General features: G+C 40.1%; 1 protein-coding gene across 3 annotated transcripts in view; it reads right to left on the minus strand.

Annotated features, from left to right (window-relative positions):
- BCL2 (BCL2 apoptosis regulator) overlaps positions 1–24,556 on the minus strand; it is a 184,022-nt gene that overhangs the window by 92,123 nt on the left and 67,343 nt on the right. Inside the window, exon 3 of one of the 3 annotated variants that reach the window (XM_036823416.1) lies at positions 4,197–4,250. The exons of the other annotated variants lie outside the window; for them this stretch is intronic. Coding sequence (XP_036679311.1) covers positions 4,242–4,250 — 9 coding nt within the window. The 3' untranslated portion in view covers positions 4,197–4,241. Of the gene's footprint in view, positions 1–4,196; positions 4,251–24,556 lie in introns of those variants that run through there. 3 annotated transcript variants of the gene reach the window in all.

The raw sequence follows: 24,556 nt of genomic DNA on the forward strand, positions 1-24,556 counted from the left end.
ATTAGTTCTTCACTCTTAAACATGACCAGACACTCAAGGATTACCAGACATGCCAGGAAAGCCTCTATAAGGGAAGACAGAGTTCAAAACAAACAGAAAAAGGCAACAAGGAGGAAATAGAGGCCATGAATGGAGAAGAAAATTTCAAAAGAGAATAATTTTTTTTTTCAGAATGCTGAGAGAATGTCACACACATGAAAACAGAACAGAATGCTTAAAAAAACCCAACTATTTATAGATGAAAAGAGGAAATTTAAAACAATAACAGAACTGCAAACCCAATAGACAGGTTGGAAATTGAAGTTGAAGAAATTGCCCCAAAAGAGAGCAAACGATAAAGAGATGGAAAACAGGAGAGAAAAATAGGAGGAATTTAGAGGACTGGTCTAGAAAGTACAACACCCACATAATAGGAGTTCTGGAAAGAAAGACGAGCTAACAGAAGCACATTCAACAGATTGAAAGAACACACTGATTGCCCAGTATAATAGAAGTAAACAGACTCCCACATAGGAAAGTCATTGTGAAGTTTAGACTACTGGGGGAAAGAAAAGATTCTACAAGGTCCCAGGAGAAAGGAAAAAGAAGGTCAGGTACAAAGCATCAAGAATCAGAACGGTTTTAGCCTTCTAGCAGCAACACTGAGAGGCAGCATGCAATAGGGCAATGGCTTCACCCTTTGGAAGAAAATTTAGTTTTGACCTAGAATTCTTTGTACCAGACGGACAAGCCTTCCAGTGAGAAGATAAAATAAAGACATTTCGGACATTCAAAGTGTGAATCTATCTCTCTTGGATCCATTTTGGAAAGGCTGCTTATAGATTGGTAGCCACAAAAATGTGTAAGTGGAAAAAGAGGAAATGTATGTGATCCAACAAAGGACTAAAGCAGAGGGGCGATGTAGTGAAGGGAGAGGACTGGACCAGTGGATCAAGAGAGAGATAGTGAGAGCCACCACCAGGGCACCAGGCTGTAATTCTGATCCTGCTGGAGGATGTGCTTCTTCAATGAAGCAGATCACGATAGGGGATTCAGCTCAGAAGAAAGGCCAAGGAAAGTTCTAGAATAACAAGGAAGAGAAATCCCAGCACGACAGCTGTGCAACAGGCCTGAAGAAAAGTCCAGAAAAAAAGGGATGTTACCAAGAAAAGAAGAACTCATGGATTTCTGATGTGATCGGCCTTGTGGAAATGTGTACAGGGAGACTATGAAAGATATAGGGGGAACATCTTTCCCTACAAGGACGAAGAACACTAAGGAAATTAAGAAAAAAAAACAAGACAGATATTAACATACGATATCACTTATATGTGATCTAAAAAAGGGTACAAATGAACTTAGTTACAAAACACAAGTAGAGTCACAGATGTAGAAAACAAACTTGTGGTTACCAGGGGATAAGGGGGGAGGGAGAAATTGGGAGATTGGGATTGACATATACACACTACTATATATAAAATAGATAACTAATAAGAACCTGCTGTATAGCACAGGGAACTCAACTCCATACTCTGTAATGGCCTATATGGGAAAAGCATCTAAAAAAAGAGTGGATGTCTGTATATGTATAACTGATTCACTTTGCTGTATACCTGAAACTAACACAACATTGTAAATCAACTATACTCCAATGAAAATTTTTTTAAAGGCAGATATTAACTTCATAAAAATAAAAAAGTTTAACTGCTAACACTATTTCCATAGGCCAAAGAGTGAAAACACTAACAACTGATTTAACCCAATATTGCAATATAATTATATTGAGAGAAAGGGGTTGGAAAAGCAGCGGATATGGTTATGTTAGAGAACTAAATCTGTATTTACTATAATAGGAAGCTAAGACATCATGAGTAAAATTGATAAAAGATCACAGCATAGACATTATTTAGAAATGCCAGAAGAAAAAGCTAAAATAGAGACAGTGATGTTCTTTGGGAAGTGGGGGTTAGGGGAAGTAGGATGGGGTAGAAGTTGTTCCCATAGAAATTAAGGAACCAGCACATAAGTAAATATGTATGAGGATGTTTTTATATACAATGTTTGTGTCGACATAAAACTGAAAATAACCTAAATGTTCATCAATAGTGGAACAGCTGAATAAATTGTAGTATAGCCATACCATGGAACTTACTTAGCTATTTTTTTAAAAAATTAGTTAAATTTGTATTACTTATCTGGAAGATATCCTTAATGTACTATTAAGAGAGATAGTAAGTTGTAAAGTAATGCACAAGGTATTATTGGATTTTTGTGTGTTTATATATGAGCTTGGAGAGACATGTGGAAGGATGCATACCAGATGTTAACCTTATATACCTTAGGAGGACAGGAATGGAAAGGGTAGGGGGAGACTGAAAAGAAATAGACCACAGAAAAGTAGAGATATGGGAAATATGAAAACACAGGTTAGCAGACATGAAGAAGAAGAGAAGAACAAGATCTAATAACCTACAACAGAGGACTGAGAAAAAGATAATAAAGAGAGCTGGGAGGAACAATATTCAGAGATTATGACAGTATTTTTCAGAATCAATGAATATCAGGAATCCTTAGATTCAAGAGTATACTGAATCCCTAACAGGACTGTGGTGAAACTGCAGATCATCAAAGACAGGAACAAAAAGAAAAACAAAGATATTTCTTTTCACTAAAAAAGAAAAAAAAAACCTTCTAAACAAAAGACAGACTGACGCTGACTGCACCTCATCAATAACAGATATCGGAAGACAATGAAATAATATTTTCAAATGCTGAGGGAAAATATTTCTGTAAAATTCTATACCTAGAAAATTACTATTCAAGACTAAGGATGAATCAAAGATATTTTCAGATAAGAGACCGACAGAGATAGTTTCATATCCCCAAATCCTTGATGAAATAACTACTCAAAGATGTACTTCAGTAAGAAGGAATTTGAACTGAGAAAGGGGGAATGGAATCTAAGAAACAACATCAATAACATTTATTGAGGGCTCACTCTGTACCGTGTACCAGGCACCATTCTAAGTGATTTATAATTAAATTGGGATTCAGATTAAGGCAGTCTGGTTCTGGATTTCATAGTCTTACCCACAATGTGAATAAAGTGACATCTATTTTGATAAATTTTAAAAAGTAGACTTGTAAAAAAAAATAATTGTATGTGGACAAAACAGATAGAAACAAAATGATAGATGATAATAAAATAGCTGACGGTGTCATAACAGAATATGTGTGAGAGAGAAAAGCTGGATTAAAGTGTTCTAAGTAATCTGTATTACATTGTCTGGGAAGCAAAGAGATACAGATAACACTTTAATTTTATACTCTGTGAACGCAAATATAATTTTTAAGGTTTAAGGGTAACAGCTGAGATGCAGAACAAAACATATACATTACAAATCAAGAGGGAAACAGTAATCATTGTCTTAAGAGTATGACTATATTTTTGTGCTTGGGAGGCAAGAGGAAGGAGAAACTTCAACAGGAGAAAGGTAGGGGGAGGTCTGGAGTCTCCAGTAAGAGGCAGGGAGGTCTCTACTGAGCCCATCACAGAATGAGAGGAGAGTCTCAATACATCATTTCCTTTGATTCTCCCCTGGGCTTCCTGAGCTTCTTGAAGTTCTTCAGGATGACATCATATAACACAGCACAAGCTTTGTGGGTCTCCATGATCATCAGTGGGGTCCTGGTACTCTACTTCACTGTGGGAGCCTTCCAGCTTGGTGTGAAGGGTGTTCATCAGCTCAAACACCTTCTTCAAAACTTTTCCCATCTTCAGTCTCAGGTATCTGCAGCTGCAACCAGGTGGTGACCCTGTGGACTGCTCAGTGACATCCGTGGTCTCCAGCTTCAGGCCCTTGCAGGAGGACTTCAATCCTCTCCTTGCCATTCACAGGGCCACTGGGAGGACCTTTGCCTTCATCTTCCCCTTTTGTCTTTTCATCCCTATCCTCCTTCTCCTGCTGTTTCTTCCATTCCTCCTTTTCCATCTTCTGGACTGAACAGGCACCAAGATGTCCAACAGAGCCTTCAGATAGCTCAGGTTGGCTTCTTGAGAGCTGTTTCCTTCAAAAATTCATCCAACTCAAAAATCTTCCTGAGGAAATAGCTCCTAGGTAGGTTCTGTCTTTTGCACTGGTCTTTGTGAAACATATCCACCTGGGCTTGGGCCCCGGGCGTGGCTATGGCTGGGGAGCCTAGTGCCACACAAGGAGCAAGGAGTGGGCATAGGGAAGAGGAAGCAAAATCAACAGGAAAACTCAAGTAATCTAACAGAAGACAGGATAGGAAGAAAAAATAAGTAAAGAAGAAGCATGGCAGATGGCAAACATTCGGATTCCTCGTGAATTCCAAATATATGACTTATCATAATAAATGTAAATGGCTTAAACTAACCCATTAAAAGGCAGAAATCCTCAGACTGAATTTTGTAAAACTCCAGCTGTTTATAAGAGAGTAGCCTAAAACAAGTCACAGGAAGGATAAACATGAAAAAATGTATTCAAATAATAAGTGTTCCTACAAATAATAAATGCTCAATAAATATTGATTTTAATTGAATGACTCAATTAATAGGATAAAATAGACTTTAAAATAGCCAAAAGCATTTGGGGGGATAAAGAAGATCACTGCTTAGTAAAAAAAAATACATTCACCAGCAATCCTTCCATATACCTAATCACACTGCGTCAAATATATACAGCAAAACTGATTTAATTATATGAAGGTAACAAATTCAAAAGTATAGTGAGAGATTTTAGCACATATCTCTATGAAATCAATAGACCAAGCTAAAAAAATAGGACAAATGTAAATAATGCATATTACTAACTTCATTTAATGTCTATGAAGAAACCCTCCACGCAATAAAGAATAAACATGAAATGTTTACAAAAATTAACCAGGTTCTACGCCACAGAGCAAGTCTCAACAAATTTCAAAGAAGTGTTAACATTCAGACCACACTCATCAACCAAAATACAATAAAAGTTGAAATCGATAACAAAACCACAGTCCCCAAACCCCAGTACATCTTGAAATTTCAAAAACATGCTGTTAAATTATTAAATAAAATCAAAATTAAAGTAACAAAATACTTGGAACTGAACAATAATTAAAACCCTAGATATCAGTAGAAGGAATGTTTAGCATTAAATGCAACAACAGAAAACAAAAAAAATTTTAGATTAAGAAAATAAAAAATTAAGCAATAAAGTAAACTCAAAGACAATAGGAGAAAATTCTTTTTCCACAAATGGATAAAGATAAAGTAGTAGGAAGGCAATAATAAAGATAATAACAAATCAATAAAATAAAAACAAAGAAACAATACACATAGGGACAAAACAAATGTGGATTCTTTAAAAAAATGAATAAAATAGGTAGATATTCCACAAGAATGAGGAAGAGAAACAAAAGAAGGCACAAATAAACACTATTAGGCATGAAAAGGAGCCATAACTAAAGATTTTTTTTTTAAGCATGAGAACTCGATTCTCTGCTTTAAAGCAGTAAAACTAAAAACAGATGAAATGGAAAATCTCCTAGAAAAATATGTTACCAAAATTGACACCAAAAAAACAGAAAAAGAACAAAAGCTCCTGTATTTGTATTTTTAATACTTATAAATACTTATTAAAATTATATTTAATACTTATTATATTTAATACTTTAATACTTATAAATACTTATAAAAATATATTTTTATAAGTTCAGTCTAAAGCTATATTTTAGAAGTAGACAGTACAAAAAAGGAAAGCAATAGGTCAATCTCAGTTAAAAACATCAATGCAAAAATCCTAAATAAAATATTAGCAAACATACCCAGCAGTGTAGTGTGTGTATAAATGTATATTTATTTTAAAACACGTTTTTTGATATATACCTCAGGTATCATATATATCATGATTGCATGTATCATATTTATCACATGGTAAATATATGGTGTGCGTGTGTGTGTTGTGTGTGTGTGTGTGTTTGTGATGACCAGTAAGGTTCATCCCAGAAGCTCAAGGAAGATTCAACATTAGAAAGTCTTACTGTAATTCACCACACTTACAGATTAAGAAAGAAAAACTAATCATCACAATAGATGCAGAAAAAACATTTATCAAATTTAGTACCCATTCACAATTTAAAAGTACAATAAAATACCTAGCCAACCCAGAATATAAGGAAGTTTTTACTAAGCAGTTTCTACTAAAGATCTATGATAAACCTTAGGAATATATTTCCTTTAAAGTCAGGAAATAGACAAATATGTTTTTTTCTATCACCACTCCACTCATCATTGTGTGAGATATCTGGCTGCCACAATAAACAAAGGAAAAGGAGTAAGAGAAACAAGGATTTGGAATAGAGAAACAAAAGAATTATGTGCACATAAGATTGTCTACATTGAGAATCCATGAGAAACTACAAACAATTACAAGTCATAAGAGAGTTTGGTAAGAATGCTGGAGATAAGATTAATATACAAATATCCATGGCGTCCTTATCAGCAACAACCAATTAGAAAATGTAATTTTTAAAAGATCCCATCAGCAATAGCAATAAACTATGACAAGCCTAGATTCAATCTAAAGAAAGAGGTGCAAGAGTTAAATGAAAGCAAATTACAAAAGTTCACTGAAAGTCCTAAGACGTAAATAAACAGCGATATATCTCATGCTGAGAGATGAGAAGATTCAACATCAACATCAGTTCCTCCTAAGTTAATACATAAATTGAATGTAATTCATATTAAAGTCCCAGAAAGGTTTTTCATGAACATTTTTAGCTGGTTTTAAAATTCATATGAAAGAATTAAGGTCAAAAAACAGCCAAGACAATATTGAAAAAATGTAAGATGGACACTTGTCCTACCAGATATCAAGACATTTATTAAAGCCTTATAATTAAGATACAATAGAATTGGTGCAGATATAGATTACTAGACCAGCGTAATAGAGAGAGTCCCTCTGCGTATAGGAACTTGGGATGTGACATTATAAAACTGTGGGAAATGACTGAACTATTTATTAAATGGTCCTGGGACAATTGGTTATTTACAGGGGAAAAAAAATAGATCTCTAACTCATGCTATATCCAAAAATGAATTCCAAGAGAATTACAGTTAACTTTAAAATATTTAGGAAAAAATACAGACACTATTTTAATAATCGCAGACTAGGCAATGACACAATAGCACAAACCATGAAGCAAAAAAAGAAAAAAATGTTGACCAATTTGATTTTAAAACTTATGTGACAAAAGACACCAGAAAACAAAGGTTAAAGGCAAGAAATGGAGACAGTAGTTTTGTTTTTGTTTTTGTTTTTTTTAAGTATCCAGGATATATAGTGAACATTTGGTAACTGTAAGGAAAAAAACCAAATAACCCACTACAAAAAATGAGCAAAATCTATAAACTGGCAATACATAGAAAAAGAAACCCAAATGACCAACAATCATGAGAAAGAAAAGCATAAATCACTAGAAATCAGAGAAGTATGAATCAATACCACAATAAGATACCTTTCAATCTAACAGATTAGCAAAATGTAAAAGCCTGTTAATGCCAACAGCTGGAGAAAATGCAGAGCAACAAGAACTCTCATACACGGTTCTGTAGTGTAAATTGAGAGCAATTCAGCAACATCTACCAAAGTGGATGATGTTTGTCCCCCAAGACTCAGAAATCCACGTCTGCATCTATACCTTTGAGAAGCTCACATGTCCACGTGGAAACAAGCCCAAAAAGAAGTACACAACAGCTCTGTCTGTAAAATGAAAAGGTGGAAAAAATCTAAACTCCCATCAATTAGAGAATTGGATATATTATGATATATTCATTAAAAGGAATTAATATAGCAGGTAAGGAAACTTGCTCTACATCAATTAATTAGGATAAATCCTAAAAACATAATTTTGAGTGATAAGGCAAGTTGGAGAAAGATGGATTACTGAGTAAGAACACTACGGTAAATGTTTTAAACTCACAAAATAATACTAGTTATTGTTCATGACACATAGCCAGGAGCCAAATGCAACAACATGTATGTAACAACACAACTTTGGAAGACTGGCTACCTCTAGGAAAGCTGTAGGGGAATGGGATCCCACTGGGGTAGAAAAAGAGGCTGTAACTGTAACATTTTCTGCAAAAAAAAAAAAAAAAAAAAAAAAACTTTTAAAAATGTGGCTAAATGTCAACATTTATTAACTGTGAGTAGAGGGCGACTACTGGTTGATGTATTATTCTCTGTGACTTTTTTCTTTTGCATTTCAAATAGTTCGTCATTTTTTAAAGTTACATTTTAAAAGGATGTGTGGATGCGGTATTCATTTGCCCGTTTCCCCCATCTTTCTATCTAGGTATACAGTTGTGCTAGCAGTCTGGAGACCTGAAGCATAGTCCTGGTTCTAACACTACTACACTGTGTGACACTGAGCAAATCACTGAACCTCTCTGGGCCTCAGTGTGCTCATCTGTAAAATGGGGATAGTCACAGTGCTTATGTCTTCAAGAGCACTCTGGAATTAGATGTGGACTTGTTCCAGCCCCACCACTGGGGCTGTGAGACCTCAGTCAATTTACTTCAACTCTCTAAAAGGCGGTATCTTCATCCATAAAATAGGAATAGAGATAGGATTTAGCTCACAAACTTGTTATAAGAATAAAACAAAATGAAAAACGAAAAACTCTTAGTACATCATCAACAAAACAAAATTACAAAACCAAGAGAAGATACATGCTATGCCTATAATAGACAAGGGATTGGTATCAAGAATACGTTACATACTCCAATAAATCAGTAAGGAAACAAACACACCAACAGAAAAATGGGCAAAGGATAAAAAGAGAGAATTCATAGAGGAGGAAACCTAACTTCAGTAAGCAAGTGAAAAGATACTCAACCTCGCTAGTAATCAGGAAATCACATCTAAAACCTACCCGGCCATCAGATGGGCATAAGATAATTTTAAATATGGTGATGACCCATGCTGAGAGACCATGTGGTGGTGAACTGGTACCATCACTTTGGAGAGCAATTTGGCAACATGTAGGGAAGTTTAAGATGTGCTAACTTTATGACTTTGCTATTGGGTGTGTGTGTGTATATATGTGTACGTGGGTGTATGTATGTATGTATCTATCTGTCTATCTATTGATACATCTCCAAGAGAAGCTCAAGTCTCCCACATGTGGGCAAAGAACATGTACATGTTGTAGCACTGTCTGTAATGCCAAAAAGTTAGAAACAGCTATAATATTCTTCAAACAGACATTTTAAAAGTTAGAAACAACCTTAGCATCCTTCCTTTGGTAGAATACTATGCAGCATGGATGAAGTAGAGGTACATGTTTTACAACAGATGAATTTTACCAACATAATGTAGAACACAAAGCCAGTGATATCATTTAGATAAAGTTTGAAAACATTTAAAAATGTAAATGTCTATGGATACACATATGTGTAAAAGATGCAATCATGCATGGTAATAATGTACATCAAAGTTAAATTGATGCTTCACAGAAAAGGGGAATGGGACTGGGGAAGTGCTTTCTCTCTCTCTCTCTCTCTCTTTTTAAAGGTAGGTAAGAAGATCTGAAGCAAATATGGCATAAAGACATGACAGAGCGATGGTACATACACATGCACTTGCTATCTTATTCTCTATATTTCCTGTTTGCTTGAACTATTTCACCGTATAAGAACCCCGTGTTTTGCATTTTAAAGATATCGATAGATATGATCATTTGTTAGGAGGTGCCCCTAAGGCAGGTAGGGCAAGTGTTATGATCACTTGACAGAGGAAGAGGTGAGGGAGGGCTGGGAGCGGTGGGCACAGGGCTTATTGTCTGCGGGCTCAAAGCCCTCCTCATCAGATTGCAGTGCTCACGCCACTCATTCAGTAATCTATACACACAGGGAACTGGAACTCAGTGCAAATGAGGGTGGGCAGATGAAGGGGAAGACGACCTCTTCCCTTCTGGAACAAACCGCAGCCTGAGGTAGGGCAATGGCATAACTCGATAAAAAAGGGAAGGTGACGGGCTGCCCAGGTCATCTGACAGCCTTTCAATGAATCTGCAACTCACTCGTGGAGGCCATCGCCCGTGCATCTGCCCAGGAGGAGGAAGGGGCTGGAGGAAGTGAGAAAAGTGACCTCGGGGCCAGAATCACTTCGCCCCCAGAGCACCAGCCTCTGAAGGGCAGGATCTCGCTGGGCTGGGGGCATAAGACCTGAAGTCTGGTCCGCGATTGGTCCCTCATGCTCTCTGGCTTTCAGCTCTTCTTATTTATAAAACTGAGGAGCTGAGCTACCATCTTGAGGCCAGTGAAATTCTACAGTCTGTCTCCCTGAAGGAGTTTTTCCTTAAAACTTGGATCTCTTAAAATCCAAAAGAGAAGGTTCGTATTAATATTTACACATGGTTGTGAGGCTCATTCCTGGACGTGTCACGACAATGTCCTCTCTTCCTGGTGACGTACACAAAATGCTGGGTAACAGTACCTGGTATCTGGACATCTCAGTAGCGCTACTCCTGCCTGCCACCAGCCCCAGCTCCACTCTTGAGCCCTGGGGACCGATGGGCATGGAGGTCAAAGTGATTGTGGCTTCAACCTAGCAGCAACTCATATGCCCCATCCCACCCTCGGAGTCACGTATGCTGTGGGGAGATGCGGTGGTCCCCACCAACAACTTAGCCTCTGAAGCAGCACCACGTGCACATTTTAGGCTGGAAATAATAAAAGAATTTCCTGACGGTACAGATTGCCAAAGAGGAGGGTGGGTAACCAAAGGAGGTTCCAGAATCTCCTCTGGAGATCTTTAAAAACCCGAGACGATCCGACATATCTGAGATGATTTTTTTGCAATCCTGCCAGATGGTCCTGGTGCCTATCTTCCCAGGCATACCCGGTCCTGCCCTTTGCTTTCTCTTTCCTCTCAATATGACAGACGCCTCCTGTATATTTTCCTCCCCCCCCCCGGGGGGAGCACACTTGCTACAATCCCTTAGGCTTGTTTGCATTCGATTCCTTGCCTCCTCACACCTTTCCTTGTTATTTTATGGAGAGCTGGTCAAAGGTCAGAGATGCCCAGTTGCCCACACATAGTTGGGTGGTGGCATCAGATACCCAGGCAAAACAGGCCGATGATTCCAATTCCAGCCTAGACTCCAAAGCTGGATGGAAACGGAGAAAATTAGCTGCTGCTAACAATCCACTGTAAATGAAAATATGATCCCAGTAATTGATTTTAAATAGATTTTTTTAAAGAATCCTTGGCCGCATTTCATCAAGAATACAGAGTTTCAAAAGCGTTCATTCCAGGGTTAGATTTTTTCCCCCCTTCCTCTGGCTGAAACCCCAAATGGCCAAGATCCGAGTCTGAATAAACAGTGTGGGTGGTGACTGTTCTGTGAGGCCCAGTAGAGGATGCAACCGCTTTCTTATTCGGTTCAGCGTTAAATCATGTGAAACTAGCCTGATGACTCCACAGAACTTTTACTCAGTAACAGAGGGCAACACAGCATGTCCTGTTTCTCCGCTTCCCAGGGAGAAAAAAAAATTAATTCTCCTAACTGCGAAGGTGTAATTATGTATAAAGTTCATTGACCTCACAGGCGGCTGTCAGATGATCTTTCGAAGGCCCGTGAAAGGCATCCCAGGAATGCGGTGATGTGGGCAGAAACCGTGGATTCACGCCACCGAATGCTTTAAACAGCACAGAACCAGCAGCCGTCAGGAAGGACTCCAGTGCAAACAGAACTTTAGGAGAGTCAGTAATTTCATCTCACCTAAGCATTTCTAGGCCTTCGAAAGTGATCGTTATCAATCAGAAGCTCAGGAAGAAATCCCGTAGGGACGGGGCGAAGTGATTCTATGTGCTGGTTCCTGCCGCAGCTGGCTGCAAATGTATGGATTCAGGGTTCTTTCCCCATTTTAGAGGGAATGCCTTCTGACTTCCCAGCTACTGACACGAAAAGCAAATGAGGAAGCAATCCCATTCATAAATACACGGCGGGGCTTGAAGGAGACAGTAGAGTCAGTGTTTTTTTAGACGGTTTTGATAGAAGACAGCACCCGCATGTGTCTGCAGTGATTTTATCTATTTGCCAGTAAATGCCCTAAAGTGTGTTCTTCATACGCCAAGGCTGCATTTTCCTCTTCGGGCTGAGGGAGAGGAGGGGACAAGCAAGATGAGCTTACGGAACGTGTGTCCCTCTTCTAGCCTTTACCTGGGGACACCCCTGTCAATTGGAACCCAGGCTACTGTGAAAGCCGGGCACTGAGGAAACCCTTGAGGACATGGAAGGCTGATTTGGGCTCCTTGGTGACGGGAGGCCAGAGCCCCAGGGGATGCTGTCAGAGGGGGGAGTAACTTCAGGGGCCCTGTGACTCAGAGGGAGGAAATATGAAATATTTCGGCTTGGTGCTTCCTAAGATTAAAATTACCTGTTGGGGTCCAGTATCATTTTTCTTTCAGTAGCTTCCTCACCGAAAGCTTTATTCACTTTATCAGTCAAAATATTATGATTTCAGTGGGTGAAACGTCCCAGGGTTGTGTTCTAACCTAAATAAGCTGCACTCGCTCTGTGGCAGCGTTATTGTCATGAATATAGAGAATGGGTGGCCAACGTTTTTGATCCTCTGATGGCAGCAGAATGGAAAGATTATCACTTGCTTCATTTTTAGATAAACCCGCAATTCTTGGGTCCTTTACCCAAATCGGCCACCTAGATTTTGAATACACAGTGTCAGTCGGCATTCAACTCGCTCTAACTCAACAGATCCTTGGGAAACAGAAATAGTGGAGTGGGCGCTATTGGTGATACAGAAGTCAGAAAGGGAACCCTGCCCTCAAGCAGGTCACAAATGAAGAGGCAGACATTAACCCCAACTGAAGGATTCGGGAAGGCTTCCCGCGTGGAATCTTCCAGGGTGAGGTGGCATTTGACCTGAACCTTCACCCAAAGCTCCCTTCACACTTGTTGGCTGTGTCCTTCTGAGGGTCACTGAGTCATGCTTATTGATGGCTGGGGGTCTACAGTTGCACCTTGTTTTGAATCCATCTGATATTTGAGGGGTTTCCTGCCAAGATCCCTCCCCTAAGAGTCATACCATTTAATATTACTTTCTTCAGGGAACAGTAAAGTAAAAAAGAAAAGGAATTCCCTCTGTCTTCCCACTCTGAAGAAGGAAGCCTTCCTTCAAGTCTTTAAAAATTTTCTAGAAATACGATTATCCTCATAGTTACAGAGGAAATATGCTTCCAGATAAAGAAATCTGGACGCTAAGCAATATCCTAAATCATTTCCACCCTTTGGATACTACAATTTATAAAATTCCATGAAGGAAATGACTCTTATTTCTCATGAAGTTCCCACTGGGAAATCATGGGGAGCCACAGTTATGAAAGCGATATCCTTTTGCTTATCCCAAATTCCTTCCCTTTGTCCAGGGCCTCCACCATCTCTGAACTACACAGCAATTTAGTTCTTTCTCGTCTCGCATACATGTTGCCAGAGGTGGTAATTTGGGCCCATGACTCGTCTCCGTTACATGGTAAGTTCTTGGACATTAGGGACTGCTTTCTTTTCTTTCTTTTTTTTTAATTCCTCATAAGTTTTTGTATTCCAGAAGTGCAAGATTAATTTAAAACAAGTGACTGATTTAAAAATCAATCATTCTAATTTACCATTTAACAGAATGAAAGAAAAATTATATGGTTATTTCAAGAGATGCAAAAACATTATAAAATCTAACACCCATTATTATAAAATCTCTTAGCCAACCAGGACTAGGAGAGAACGGCTTGAATCTGATGAAGAGCATCGTTCAGTTCCATTTCATGTGAGATTGGGAAAGAGACAAGAAATGCCTGTTCTCCCCACCGCTGTTCAACGTGCATTAGTTTTTTTTTTTTATCTGTTTTCCTCAAATATAGTTGATTTACAATGTTGTGTTAATTTCTGCTGCATAGCAAAGTGATTCAGTTATACATATATACTTTTTCATATTCTTTTCCATTACGGCTAATCACAGGATATTGAATATAGTTCCCTGTGTCATACAGTAGGATCTTGTTGTTTATCTGTCCTATATATACTGGTTTGCATCCGCTAATCCCAAACTCCCAATCCACCCCTCCCCCACCCGCCCTCCCCCTGCTTTCTTCATCTCTACATTTCTCACATTTCTTTAACAAAGTTGGTGTTCACTGAACAAATGAATAAATGAATGAGTGAGTAAATAAATATCATAGAGATGTCTCTGATGGGTTGGAAAACTTTCAGTAAAGGACCAGAGAGCAAAGGCATCTGGTCTCTATTGTAACTACTCACTCTGCTGTTATAATAGGAAAACAGCCACAGATAATCTATAAGCAAATGAGTATGGCTGTATTCCAATAAAACTTTATTTACAAAAACAAGTGGCAAGCCAGATTTGGCCCACAGGCCATAGTTTTCTGAGTCCTCATCTATGGTGCTTATCTTTGTCATACATCTCAGTATATACTTTAAATTTTCATGTGGCACCTGTACTTTTCAATAATTAGATGTAAACATTCAAGAGTTGTTTTGGAACTCCACATTAATGCATTCATTAAAAACAAAAAACAAAAAAATAGGAAAGCACATACAGAAATTAGCTGTTACTCCAAGTAAGAGCTTGGAGTCACTTATTTTGTATATTGTACGCCTTTAACAGGAACAATTCTTATTCCCCAAATGAGGGTAGTAGTTTTGCCATTTACATCATGATTATTGAGTAAACTTGATATGAGATCTCAGAGTTACTGGGTGAAGGGTCTGGTGCTGGGGCATGGTGAACTTGACACTTTCCTGGAAGGGGGAATAAATGCCCCCCCCAACCCCAGCAAACCCGCCATTCCTGTTCTCCACCACATCATCTGGTCTCTGATTTTACTGCTAAAATCCTTCCAAAGGTTATTAATGCAGAGGATACGCCTTTCTCTTGATGACCCTCTGGAAAACATCCAGCTACAACGAGCAAAACAGAATCTGAAAAGCCCGGCAAACACACAGAGTAGTAGGGGCAGCTACGAGAATCTGATGGAAACAAGATGTCCAGCATGTCACCCGGCCTGGTTTGAGAGTGCCCTGCCCGTCATTACTCTTTGCCTCACTATCAGCCCACCTTTTGTGTGTGATACAGTTTTGTTTTGTTTTTTAATCTGCAATCTATTTATTTATTTGGCCACACAGCATGCAGGATCTTAGTTCCCCAACCAGGGATCGAACCGGCGCCCCCTGCAGTGGAAGCACGGAGTCCTCACCACTGGACTGCCAGGGAAGTCCCAATAGGGTGTTTTTAAAAAGGATTTGGATTTGAATTATGGTGTAAACTCAAAGGATGCTAAGTGCTAAGGTCAATTGCTTGGTTTGGAAAAATTCAACTAGCACTTTTCGAGGTATGAGGAAACGCACAGCAAACAACACACAAATGAGCACCCCCAGCTGACAATCCATGAGACGGGCTGCTCTCAGGTGGGGATCTTCAGACTGCACCAGTCATCGCCAGGGTGTCATGTACCCTTCTAGAGATTTCTTGAAAGAAAGAAAAATGAAATTGGAGCCTTTCCCTTATGCCAAGTGTCTCCTCAGCACCCAGACCAAACAAGTAGAAAGACTCTGTGCCTTAAGAAAATCAGACCCTCTGACTCGCAAATGGAAGGTACCATTGTGGGGGTCAAAATACTGAGTTCAAATCTACCACGTACCAAGTTCAAGTCGCCTACGTGACTTGAGGCAAATGATCTGATGTTACTGGAACTTGCCCTAACTTTCAACACAGGGCTAGGACATCCACCTTATAGAGGAGAAAGCTGGGAAACAGGGGATACTCTTGTTTCTGGCCCGATTTATTTCTGCAAGCGTTGAGTCTATTACGTGCTTGCGTTGGAGAGTGGAAAATGAATATGCCACAGATTCTGAGCACAGAGAGCAGGTGATCATCACTTACTGCTTGTCTGCAACACTCTAGAGCCACCAGGCCTGTTATCAGTCACTCTCACTGCAACATCCCCACCCCCACCCGCCGCTGCCAAACACTGAGGCCACTGTCATCGTCATTCAGAATGGAGCTCTAGCGAACAGCGTCGCGCACGGGAAGTGATATCATTTATACAAACTTAATTTCTATTTGATACAATTCCAAATTGTTGACAACATATGTGGCAGTGGCACATGCAAAGCTCACTGCGATCTTGGCTGGGAGTAAGATGCATAAAAATAAAGATGAGTTAAAAAGAGGGAACACGTGGAGGAGACACTGAGCGGGAAGTGTAAAGATAATTACTGCGAAATTTCCAAAAGGTTGTTGACAATAATGGAGGACAACCTCCTCCATCTCAGTTATGACAGTCTTCCGGTAGCATGGATCAGGTCCCTGACACCCCCAGGGGAAAAATCTCGGAACGTGAAGCATAAACGTATCGGCCTCCTGCTGCGCAGACTGGGTGACGAGGAAAGGTGACATGTGAGAGTGGAGAGTAGGACCCTTTACTCACAATCCTCTTTGGCTTCCACTCAGAGAAACGGAGAACGGGCCTACCTACAGGGAACACTTGATCTCTATTCCCTTTGTTCATTTTTTTTTTTGAATTTTATTTATTTTTTTTATACAGCAGGTTCTTATTAGTTATCCATTTTATACATATCAGTGTATACATGTCAATCCCAATCTCCCAATTCAGCACACCACCACCCCTCCCCACCCCCCGCCACTTTCCCCCCTTGGTGCCCATACTTTTGTTCTCTACATCTGTGTCTCTATTCCCTTTAAACCAGCCTCTTGGGCTGTGCCTACAGGATAAAAACAAGTGACTCAAGGGAAAAAAATAATACTTAGGTTAGGGACTTATCTGACAAATTTGAAGTTCAATCTAGCATCGAGAGAGATGCTCTTCATCTCTTCTGAGGCTTCACAAGAACTTATCTGCCCCTTACTTCTGGTCTCCAGCTTCTTTAACACTGAAAAATTCTACTTGAAATACGAAATCTTTAAAGATTCCGTCTGGAGATTTCCAGAGGTTTTGTTTAGCAAAGTAAATGGGCTCCTCTGATTAGTGTGTCTAGAACAATCCAGGTAAAATGTCCTTTAAATCAATCATTCTAAAGTTAGCTTCCAAGGAATGCTACTGCAGCATCAAGAAACGGGACCATATGAGTTATTTCATCAGACCCTGGCAGTATTCTGGGCAAAGCAAACAGAGAATCTCGAGGAAAAAAAAGAAACTTTCAGAGCCCGCTTCGGGCCCCCTCGCATTCCTTTTTTAAGCATTACAAGATTGATCCTAGGCCACAGATGCAGCTTTTGGATGTCAGATGCAGGCAGATGTTTTCCCTTAAATCCGTTGTCTCTCCCTCAATCTGTTTATAGCTGTTTCCCTTTCGGCCTGCACCTCAAGTTCTCTCTAGCTGCACGTCCTAAAGGTTTCTTCCCTCCACATGCAAAGAGGCATCTTTCTATAATTTCTTCTCTTTTCTATAAGGAATGCACCCACTCATGAGGTAACTTGTATACCCACTACCGGTGTGTTTTCTTACTCGGCCATCTTCAAGAAATATTGTACTAGAAGTCCCCTATATCTTAAGTCCCCAAAGTTACGTGGCATCAAAAAGGGTTTTATTCTTAGAAGTAAACTATTGAGGTCACATGACTGGTCTTAGCCTCTTAAATCAACTAACGGGCTTCCTTGCTAAGGTTGGGGTTATTTATTCAAACCTGTGGTTTTTTGTTCTGGGCTTATACATGCTCTTCCTACAAGTCAGACCAAGGATCGCCATTGATAAGTCAATTATGCAGATTCCATGGCAGCCAAGCCAAGCGATAGATTTCAGAGATTTACCCAACCTCTCTCACTGCAGATTCATCCAGAATATAATCCAGACGAGAAGCAGGACAACATCTGCTGCGATTTCTCATACACGAAAGCGCCATGAGACAAAGGGTGTTTCTTAGAGGTGATGGAATAGTTCTGTATCCTGATGGCAGTGGTAGCTACAGGAATCTGGACATGCGGTAAAGTACCCATACACGCACACACACACAAACAAGCACGTGTAAAAACTGGCGAAATCTGAATAAGGTCTGGAGATTATAGTAATGTCAATTTCCTGGTGTTGCTAATGTATATACTCTAAACATTATACTCTATGCCATGGTTATGCAAGATGTTACCATTGGGGGAAGCAAGGTGAAGGGTACATGGGACCTCTTTGTGCTATTTTTGCAACTTCTTGCGTCTATATTTACTGCAAAATAAAAAGTTTAAAAAGTGCCATGAGAAAGTTCGTGTTTGTCTGGCAGTAGCTTGCGCAACTTCGCCTAATTGTTTTTGAAGTTCTAGGCTGCTTCTTTTTCTAGTCAGAGGGTTTTAAAGGATTTCCTATGACTTTTCTCTAAGAAGCCTACTGTATAGCACAGAGAACTACACTCAATACTTTGTAATAACCTATAAGGGGAAAGAATCTGAAAGAGAATACATATATATGATATATATGTATATATGTATGTATAACGGAATCACTGTGCTGTACACCTGAAACTAACACAACACTGTAAATCAACTATACTTCAACAATAACCACAACAGAAAAGAAATGAAGTCAACCTAGCTTCTGATCTGCAGCCTGTGTGAATAAGAGAGCTGGGGGCGTGGGGAGGGGTAACTAGGTCTCTGAAAGCTTCATACTGGATTCAGCAGGTTGTGTATTACGACCAGGATTCCAATAAGACAGCGTCCTTCTGTTGTTTGCTGGATGTTCCCAATGACACAGGGGTTTAAAGAGCAATCAGGTCGTAGCCTCAAGCGGCAAACATACACTTGAGGTCACCGGATGAGGAACAGGGAGGGAGGGGAGAGGGGTGGAACCAGGCCAAGATTTTGTTCTTCCTTCTGTCTCCAGAAGTTTCCCCCAGGACGTTTAGGGCCCCTCCTCATCTTACAGGGCTGGGGTCCAACAACATCTCCAGGGATGCTCCCATCTAAACCAGTTCACCCCTCCCCACTTACCTGGCGTTACTCTTTTGATGTCTACCGGCTCCTAACTTTCTAGTTTACTTATGTATTATCTGTATCTCTGCCTTCACATATGAGCTCCACGAGAAGCCTGTGGCTTCTGTTCACCAGTGAATCCCAACACCAAGGAAAGGACAGTGGGTATTTGTTGACTGAAGGGTGAATGAAACACCTCCAAAGCAACGGCCCATTCTCAGACTGTGGCAATTCTCAAACCCACAGGTCATTATAAAATGACACAGAAATCATTCAGGCTGATTTACGGATGTCAGGGTCAGTCTGTTTGGCCAAGAGGATAAACATGACAAAAATGTGACTGATGTTTTTAATGTGAGCAGCTGAGTTACAAGAGCCATGGGGATCCCAACGAAAAGACATGATTTTCTATCGAATTTTCTCTCTGAGGCTGAAAGAGGCCAGTAGTTGGTAAATAGATGGGGAGATAGGAACAAATGTGTACCTAAACACACACACACACACACACACACACACACACACACATTTTCTCGTCTTCAGTGATGTAATGGGATCTTGGTACTTCCTTTACCTGAAGTGAATGGGGAGTCCTCTACCAGGGGCAAGGCAGAAAAGTACCAGTGAGACAGGTGTGGAGGGCACATGTAGGCAGAAAGAAGGGAGAAAGAACCCCTGTGAGATACTGAGAAACACGTGAGACACAAGAGTCGTGAGAGGTCAGGAGTGAGTCCAGAGCTGTCCTCCCCTGAAACACGTCACACCCCTGTTCAAAGCAGGAGAGGCTTTGGACACCCCACCATGCGCAAGATGTCAGAAGAAAACTCTTAGAGGGTTGTGTTTTTAGAGGTGGTGAAATCATTAAAATAAATGAGTAACTTTACATGCATCTGCTTCAGTGAGAAAAAAAACTCCCCCCAAAAGACCCCTCAAAATCGTGGGAATAAGAAACAAGGAGGCCAATGACCCCTTCACTTGAAAAGTCTCCTTGAAGCCAAGCAGCCTGAAGTCCGTCTTCTGATACCAAAGTCAGCCTGTGCTGACTCCCCTTCATTTCACGCTTCTCTTAAAAGAAAACAGGCCGGACTGTTTCAGTAAATAACAAAAGGTCAAGAGAAACGCTACTCACAACATGAGCAAAATAACGGCACAACCTGCCAAACTGTTTCCTAAGGCCTGACCGGCAGAACAATCCAGCGGTTCAACAGTCCACAGATCCGACTGTGACAGGTTGAAAGGTTCGTCTCAGTAAAATCCGCCCCGAGGCCCTAGTTCGTATTTCATCCATTAGAAAGGCACATGCAGATTATGCCAGCAGGTTCAACCTCCATTTAAGTACCACGCCTCGCATAACGGAGTCGGTTGCCTGTGTGTGTGGTGTTTGTTTTTATAGGCTCCTCTCCTCGGATTATATTTTGACGTGAGAGCCGAGTGTCAGTGTGATGGTGACAACCGGGCACCGGTGGCCTCTGTGTCTGCGCGTTTCACACCCGAGATTCCACCAACCGCACGTGGAAAACATTCCGAAGAAAAGATCCAGAGAGTTCCAAAAAGCAAAACATGAATTTGCCGTAGGCTGGCAACTATGTACACAGCATTTACACTGTATTTACAACTGTTTACACAGCCTTCACACTGTATTAGGTATTATAAGTAATTTAGAGAGGATTTTAAGTGTTTAGGAGGATGTGGTAGGTTATATACAAACACTAGGCCATCTTCTATAAGGGACTTGAACAGCCTCTGATTTTGGTTCCGTGGGAGGTCCTGAAACCAATCCCCCCGAGGGATGACTGTCCTCCAAAAAGCTCAGAGTCAATTCTGTAAAATCTCCTGAATGAACTTCCAACTGGTTTGACCCCATTGCCTGAGGTGGGGCACCGAACGTTCATTCTCCCTTTGGAATTTCTCTTATGTGAACAGAATAAAAAATACCATTATAAGAGTTTTAGAGAAAGAGAAAAATACACACAAGGCATAAACCAGGACTCTTCACCCTCAGGATGCTGCCTCAGCTGATTCTGCATCAGCAACCTGCTGGGATACTGTCTTTCAGGCCATTCCTGCAGCAGCCACCAATGCCACCCTTGAAGCCCGGTCACCAGGCTTGCTGCGGTGACGGGATCTTACTCATCTCTGGCCTCCACGGGGCCTTGCAATTGGTCAACACTCAGTATATACTCAGTATATACTCAGCTCAGCAGGTTGAGTCAATGGTACCTGTGTTCTACCACATTCCTGGTTTAAAACCATAGAGCAGCGTTTTGCAAAATACCTCCCATGAAATACTAGTCCAGCAAGAGGTTACCTGGGTGCAAAATAATTCTGATTTTATGATGAAATACATTTTGGAAAAGCTTCAGACTATATTCCCCCATTTCAGAATCAGAAAGCATTTGAGCATCTGAAAGACTCAGAAAGGGCCTACAGGCAAGAAACCTGTTTAAGTCAGCATTTCCCATGTGATTTTCAGAAAGCTTTTCTCAATTCATACATGTTACCATCTTGAGAAACTAGTGTTTTGTAGAGGACATACTGGGGAACTCGACTTCAGAGCAATTTCTGATTCATGTCTAATCACAACTCATCTGTCCTTAAATCTAATTGACTCTTCCTTCGCTATATGTTATTGTGGTCGATTCTGCCCATTTAACACCCTCTTGTGAGTTCCCTCTTCTTTAACCTACTGCTTCATAATATCATCGACTCACAGAAGGTCAGATCTGGAAGTGCTCTTAGAAAAGAATCACAAAGTAAAGGTCAACCCCTGAATTTAACAGAGCTGTTAACCAAGGCCCCTACGGTGAAGGGACCAGCCAAAGATGTCACAGTACAACACAGTTTGGCTCTCTAAAGGCAAGGGTGGTTTCAGGCACCTGTGCTCTGCCATCCAGGTACACTGCAGTCAGGGCTTACAGCAGCGGGTCCCCACTGGGGGAGAGAAGGAGAGGGAAGCAGGGAAGTCTTAGAGAACCCTCCGAATGCCATACACTTACACTGCCATCCTCCCACTTAACTCTTAAAACATGTCCTGTCTCAAAAGTTTCAACAGCTCCTGGGTCAGGTATTTGAAAGATGAGGCCAGGCCACACAGTAAGCAAGCAACTGTGCCAGGATTTGAGCCAAGAACAGTCTGACTCCAAAACACATCCTCCTGCTAGTGTATTCCACTCCCTCCACAAAGAGGCCCTCAAGAAAAGCATGTGGAATTACATACGAAGCCAGGAATTTGCATATCTGAAATTAGTGGCAGAGACTACGACCAGTGCTGCAAGGAAGAAAGAACACACAGCAAGCCTTTGTTCCATCAAAAGACTCTATTACTTGTGAATGTGAAGGAGAGAGTGAATTTTTGAATTCACTGTTAACGAAATGAAAATTTTTTTAATTAATGAAAATTGAACCAACTGAATCAAGTAATGAGAACTACATTCTGCTAGTATTGACTATCACACATAATATATTTGCAAAGTTTTGCATGACCACTTAACGTTAGAAGTTACTGGCTTCTCTCATTAAGTGTTTGGTTATGTTTCATGAAATCTACGATGGGCACAAGCCCAGTTACTATGATAATGATGGTGGTGGTGACATATTTTCATTTTATATCAAAAACATACACTCTTCAAAACTCTTATAGTTTTAATGAAGAAAGAAGACTTTCAGATATAATCAACTGATAAATACGAGTGTACATTCTCATATTCATTTCTCAGTAATCTAAATTTAAAAATTCAAAAACTTTGTATTTGCATTTTTGAGGTATTTTGAACACTAATAAGTGAGTTTTCCACTTACTAGTGGAAGTAGTGTCTATGGGGGAGATTCTGAAGCAACATGTGGTCCATAAGTCCGAGTAGTAAAACTGACAACAATAAACTAACAACAAATAATAATAGTCACAAATCCACAAAAAATCAAATTAGACAAAATACTGGCCTGGGAGGATTTATATTGCTCTTTATAATAATTAGTGTGCAACTCAGCTTATGGATAACGTGGAGTTTCAATATTGGTGGAAGGGGAAATTTTTAATTTTTGCACATAAAAGTCAACCATGACTGTGTAACCTTAAGAAAAAGAATGACTAAGGAGGGTATTTTATACTTGAATGTCAAGATACGTTTTTTAGTCAGTGTTAGATAGTGCACTCATTAGGTTTAGCACCTGGAAATTTTTTAAAAAGACAAAAATGAGTTACAAGAGTGAATTTATGCCTCTACCAATCTTTTATCCTTCAAATATGAAAAATGCTAGTTTTTCTTATATCTCTAAAAAGTCATCCATGAGATATTCGTTCACTAAGATTATTAGATATAAGAAGCAAAAATTTACAAGGAATCAGAATTTGTGAAATCTTGATCATTCATGTCATAGTTTATCGACAGAAAATTTACTTACAAGCAAATTGACAACACCTACTCTATCACTGGCTTCATTAACATTCCAAACGCGCTTTATTTATTCACTTTATGCACAAGTCCTCATGTCTTAGTGGGAAAGCGCCTATACCACATGCCGCAACTAAGGAGCCCGTGAGCCGCAACTAAGGAGCCCGTGAGCCGCAACTAAGGAGCCCGCCTGCCGCAACGGAGGCCAGGCAAAAACAAAAAAAAAAAAAAAAAATAAAAAAAAAAAAGACTTAAAAAAAAAAAGTAGTATTTAGGGACTTCCCTGGTGGTCCAGTGGCTAAGGCTCTGCACTCCCAATGCAGGGGGACTGGGTTCGATCCCTGGTCAGGGAATTAGATCCCACATGCATGCCGCAGCTAAGAGTTCTCATGCTGCAACGAAGGTCAAGGATCCTGCGTGCCGCAACTAAGACCCAGTGCAGCCAAATAAATAAATTGATTTTTTTAAAAAGTAGTATTTACTTCCTCCCATATCCAAGTAACTTTGAATGGGTCAGTTCTGTGTAGGTCCGGCACAGAGAAGTTCTGCCTAGGAAATCTATCAGATCTAGTTCTAGAAGAAAAGAGATATAGCAGGTAGAAATTAAGAAGGAAGCAGAACAGGCAAAATAAATAGCTTCCTAGCATCTGCTATTTCAGATCTGTTTTTCTTTATATGAATGCATAGACAACAGTTACCAATTCTATAAACAAAAACATATTTTAATGGCAAATAGAATCATCCCTGGAGGAAAACACAGTTCCTTGTTTCCCTCATGGTGAAAATAACAATAGCTGTCACTGACATAGGGTTTAGGGCATGCCAGGCACTGTTCTAAGCTCTTGACTCACATTAACTCACAACAGCACTTATGAGGAGGTGTTATTATTATAATTGGCACTTTGCAGGTGAGCAAAAGGAAACATCGAGAACTGGGTCGAAAAGGACAGAGCTGAGGCTTGAATCCTGGCAGGCTGTCTTGGGTCCATGTTGCTAAAACCTGCCACCAACTACGGAGCTTAAGCTGGGTTTCCTATTCTGACATGCCTGCATAAGAAGTACATTCAAAGTAGTTAATAATCACGTCCCACATAAAAATATATATACAAGAAAGGGTTAAAATAGTCTGTGATTCTACCACTACATCGCATAACTGGGTCAGCCCAATCACT

The sequence above is a fragment of the Balaenoptera musculus genome, chromosome 14, assembly GCF_009873245.2.
Source record: "Balaenoptera musculus isolate JJ_BM4_2016_0621 chromosome 14, mBalMus1.pri.v3, whole genome shotgun sequence".
NCBI classification, from domain to species: Eukaryota; Metazoa; Chordata; class Mammalia; order Artiodactyla; family Balaenopteridae; genus Balaenoptera; species Balaenoptera musculus.